The sequence below is a fragment of the Raphanus sativus genome, chromosome 3 (assembly GCF_000801105.2).
Source record: "Raphanus sativus cultivar WK10039 chromosome 3, ASM80110v3, whole genome shotgun sequence".
NCBI classification, from domain to species: domain Eukaryota; kingdom Viridiplantae; phylum Streptophyta; class Magnoliopsida; order Brassicales; family Brassicaceae; genus Raphanus; species Raphanus sativus.
In genome coordinates, this window is record NC_079513.1 from 12,383,259 (window position 1) to 12,388,758 (window position 5,500).

The following is a 5,500-nucleotide window of genomic DNA, read 5'->3' on the forward strand; positions in this document are numbered from 1 at the left end:
CATATTAGAATCGGATTTATTATGGGCTTCTAACTTAAAACCAATTGACAATTAGTGGATTGGCCCTAATCCTTTATATATTACTTAATTATTTTTCCAACTACCGATGTGAGACTTTATTAATTAACACTCCCCTTCACGCACATGCGTGGACAACTGTGGGAATACCATCCACGGAGTGGCCCAACACCGGGTGACTCTTTTTAATTTAACTTTTGATCCACAAGGATTGATCGCTCTGATACCATAAAAGACAAGAGAATTACTAGAAGAGAACTTGTTATTCACATCATTGTACGTACATCACAATATATACATGGTGGTAACGAGATAAGATAAACATAGATCATCTCAGCCTTATCTCTAACAACATAATATTCTCTCCGATATACTCTCTAGTTACACATATCTCATAACGGTCCTAGACTTCTAGAACCTTCCTTAACATTAAATCCAACAATGATTTCTCTCGATAGTTTTGAAAGAGGCAAAGGGTCGGAACCGACATATAGATAAGTCAGAGATCGTTCTTTGTAAAAGTGAAAAGTCGATAGAAGGGAATTTTTTTCTGTTTTGTTTCCCGGAATAAATTATAAATGGGCTTTGTTTCATGTTTAATATACAAGACAATTCATATTTTAAATTTATTAATGACCTAATTTTTCATTATAACAAAATGTCCCAATTTTTTTTATTTAAATTAGTCTTGATTAATAAAAGTTACCAAACATGTTTACTTAATTTTCTATATTGTTTTTTGTTATTTTCAATCAATATTTTTAATGTTTCTCTCTTAATAAAATGTATTTTTAAAAACATTTATCGGTGTAAATTTTTATTGAGCATATTAAACTTAAAATCCGAATATTAATATTATAATTTTGTAAAACCAACAAATATATTTTAAACTTTTTATTTTATACTTTAATTTTACTTTACAAAGTGAATTGATTTACAACACAATAGAATAAAAAAAATGTCATAGAAACCGAATAGACACTAAATAAATTGAAACCTACACAAAGTGGTCAAAAATTATTAATATATAACAAAAACATAAAAAATTATGTAAATAAATTTTTTAACAGTTAAATACATGACGCGCAAATCAAAAACTAGTTATAACTGTTATAACTAAAGTCACATATTATATCTAAAATAATAATAATATAAGATAATAATAATGCCAATGAAGCGAATATTTCATATTAGTCTTACTTTACATTATTGAACACAAAGTGAAGAAGAAAAAAAATCACAAATCTTGAGAAGATTATGCTGAGAGAACGATACTTATTATATACACAAAGTTGAAAGATTGTGGGAAACATCAGAATACATGCGTTTCTCAGGTTAGAGGATTCAGAATGAAGAAGCACCAAACGTGTTCTCGCCACTGTAAGTAATGTAAAGGAAGCCATCTTGGTCTTTCTTCTCCTCGTAGACGCTTGACATGATCTCTCCAGTAGGAGGAAGAACATTGTCTACGAATATGAAGATAGCTTTCTCGGCACTCAGTTTGATCCTCTTCCGAATCACATACACGAATTGCCCTACTGTTAGGTCTGATGGCACCAGGTATCTGCATTGATACAAAATTTTTTAAAAAAAGAACATTGAGAAAAATCATGTCTAAAAAAACTACAGAATCTTGAACATAAAGAGAAGTTAAAGATGGGAACAAAGGTCATTACTTTTTCTTGTCAATGTTTGGGATATCACTTTTCTCTGCCTTTTCCACAATCACCTGCGACAAACACACACAAAACCGAATTTCTCGAATGATCAATACAATGCAAGAGAGTGAATTTAGCAAAAAAAAAAAAATGCAAGAGTGATCAAAATCTGAAAACAGAAGAAAGAAAACAAACATAGATTCTTTGTCCGAGGGGAACATCTGAACAAACACAAGAATCCAAAAATTCCCCTAAAGGGTCTAATGGGTTTTCACCAAAGATCATGTTCTTGTGCGTGGAATCAAGAAAAAAAGTATAAAGATGAAACCTTTACAAGAAACAGAGCATACCGGGATTCTATCAGGGTACTTCTCCCTGATCCTATCAGCTTCAGCTTTCCTCTTTTCTATACACAAGACACATCTCGAAGACTCAGATATGAACACCAAATACACATATGTATGTGCTTATAACCTAAGATCAGAAAAAAAAATAGACAAACCGTAATCGTTGTCAAGCTTAAAGCTGCTGCCTTTGTTCATCTTTACTCGTGAGAATTTACACCAAATCTAAAGTCGAACGTAACAAGAATACAAGAAGATCAAATCAAACTCAAAGCTAACAGAGAGAGAAATTGATGGAACGGATAAGGATGAAACTCTTTAACAGAGAGAAGATGTCAACAAAGGCTATTTCTTTTTCTTGTATTATTGGATAACGCTTAACTTGTACTTATTTGTATAGTATTTTGGCTTACGTGTCTAGCTCACCTTAGCTTCTTCTCCAAACATAATCATTCACTTTTTTTTATTAGCTTTAAAATTCTATAATGTTCGTATTTGACAAGCCAATAATACTACTTTTAATACGACATTTATTTAGTAATTTAAATACCACATGTAATTTAACTTCTCTTTCTTTTTAGTGGATGCCACGTCTCCATTTGTGGCTCAATGATTTGGGTACGAGCGGATAATAACGGAGTACTTAGCTTTAGTGGGCCTATAATTGGTTTGATAAGACAGATTCTAAGAGGCCCATGCCCTATATACTAATCCAGGTATTACAATTTACAAAATAAACATGATACGACTTTCTCATTCATGCACCATTCCTTTGAATAGTTATAACTTTTTTTTTCCGGGTCTAAATGTTAGCAGTTATAACGTTTGCAACGCATGTCGATGTATTGATACAGATCTTGAAAATATTTTTGAGTCTTGTTCCTGCTGGTGCCTATTTCTTTTTCTCTTTGTCAGCAACTTAAACAGATTCATATACATTCTGTAAACCAAACTGATAGCTCTACATCTATATAAACAACAAACGACAGTTATTTTCTTGCACTGAATGCAAGATTATCCTTGAATTTTGTGTCTATGTTATATTAATAAGTTCTGAACTGTTAAAACTTCTCTTCAAAATTTTTATGTCTTTCAAATAACTTGCAAAAACTGACTATTCTTCTGGTTCTGAAACCATTTTTACCAACGGAAAATATTTTCACCAACGGAGAATAATTGGTTGCAAATGTAACAGTAAACTATCGTAGATTCTTCATAAATTCCATTGTCCAAATGAGACCCTCTATCTTCGAGTGAAGCGGCGATTGACTCGCTCTTATCTTTCTCGCTTCCATTATCAAAACTTTTCAGTGTACTATACCATTCTTGTCCCAAATAAATTTCCTGATTTTTCCATGATCCATCCGTAAAACACCATCTACGTGGGATAGACGGTACTGTTGATTTTATTGATAATCGGATTTGATCGATTCCATGTGTAAGTGGAATTTGTGTTTCAGCCTAAATTAATGATTTTGTTTCTGCCAATTTGAGAGTATCTCTAGGATTAATATCCAAATTGATAAATACTTTGTTGTTTCTTCCTTTCTATGTGTACCATAAGATCCATGCAAATTGATGATCTTCTAATTCCGGGGAAACTCTCCAAAATAAATGATCCATGTTTGCGAATAGCGATTGAATGGGAAAGATGTCTGGATCGGATGAAATTCGTGAGAGTGCCCAAACCTGAACCGACGGTGGACATTAAAAATATACATGATTATGGATTCCTCAGGTTCTTCGTACCGTGCACAAATTTTATCCCCTTGTATTCCTTTTGCTCTTAATTTTTTTTAACCACTATACATCATGATACCAATTACCATAAAAAATTGTTTCATCTTAAGTGAACAGTGTACTTTCCAGCATAAAGCATTCAATGGAGCGACTGAAGGACCATACTATGATAGTGTTCTTTCTCTATCCGGATACTCTCATTCTACTTGATATCCAGGTTTACCCGTGTATCTTCCATTATTAGAAAAATGTCATCCATCACTATCTGCTGTATGAATTCGACTTAATGGAATACATTCAATTATTTTTGCATCCTCAATACATTCAATTATTTTTGCATCTTGAGGATTCACCAGAGTCCAAACTACATGTAAATTACACGTACTCGATGCTACATTAATGAGAGAATCCACTGTAAGGTTCGGGTAAAGATTATGTTGTTTTTATTTGCTGGTCTCGAGTGAGTGGATGGGAGCCAAGGATTATTCCATACTGAGATAGATGATCCTGATCTCACCCTTTTGATTAGTCTTTTGCTAACCAGAAATCTAATTGAGACAATATTGTGCCAGCCGTAGGACGACGAGGACGATCTAATTGGTTCCAAGGATGATGCATTTCTGAAATACCGTCCTTTGAAAATACGAGAAAATATTATGTTCGGTTTTTCTATTAACCTCCAAAATTGCTTCCTAAGCATAACTGTATTAGAGTTTGTGAAGTTTTGCCTTCTTCATCCTTAAAACTATTTATCAAATAATTTCCACTGCATACTCCTAGTACGGGTATTTATTCGCTCATCTGGATGATTATAAAAAAATCAATACTAGCGATTAGCTATGTTCAAAACTAGACATAATTGAGTTATTCGACCATCAAATATATATTATTAAATTTTCAAAATATATATATAGAGCTAAATTATATATAGCTAAAAGAGCTAAATTTGAATATATATATATATATATATATATATATATATATATAATATATAAACGCTAGTATATATATTAAATTTCAGAAAATAAATAAATATAAAAAAAATATTTAGGATAGTCCTAAATTGTTTTGTCACAAATATAGCTTCCAAAGATTAAAAATGATCAAAATATTTCATTAAATAGATAAAATTATATTTATATCCTAGGGTTAACTAATATCATTTTAAGGTTAGAGTTAAAGGGTAGAGTTTAGACAGTAAGGCTCAAAAATTTTAAAAATAAAAAATAAAACTAAAACTTTAAAGATAAAAATAGATTCAGAAATATTTACGAACTTCAAAAAAGAATTGAAAAGAAAACTACAAAAAAGAATATTTTGTTTATTTTTATTTTGTTTATTTTACTTGTATTTAAAATATAAGAAGTTTATGCCTCTTTAATAAAAAATATTTTGGTCACTGTACATATATATTGAAGAGTAATGGTAGCTTTTTCAAGTTTTTTTTACGGCTCTATCAAAGATATCAATTTTTATTGTCTATATGGATGTTAAATTATCAATTTGGTTTACAGAGTCTTTGTATTTATGTTTAGTTTGAAACATGATGGCCGATTTTATAGAAGTTGATTTATAGCATAGATTCTATTTTACCTCTTACTCATAATTATTTTTTAAAATAATATTATTATTTAAATTACTGATTGAATGACTCAGCCAAAAAATAATATAATTATCTAAAATTATGAAAATATGACAAATAGATAAAAAAAATTTCAATTAATATCATAGATCATTCCA

At 30.6% G+C, this 5,500-nt stretch overlaps 1 protein-coding gene across 1 annotated transcript; it reads right to left on the reverse strand.

Moving 5' to 3' along the window:
* Positions 1-1,184: 1,184 nt before the first annotated feature.
* On the reverse strand, positions 1,185-2,396 carry LOC108847620 (autophagy-related protein 8e). Its single transcript, XM_018620907.2, has 4 exons — positions 2,179-2,396; positions 2,027-2,082; positions 1,695-1,747; positions 1,185-1,582 (listed from the first exon to the last, which is right to left on the reverse strand). The coding sequence occupies exons 1-4, from the start codon at positions 2,216-2,218 to the stop codon at positions 1,363-1,365; spliced, it is 369 nt and encodes a 122-aa protein (XP_018476409.1). The 5' UTR covers positions 2,219-2,396; the 3' UTR covers positions 1,185-1,362.
* Between the last annotated feature and the right edge of the window lie 3,104 nt (positions 2,397-5,500).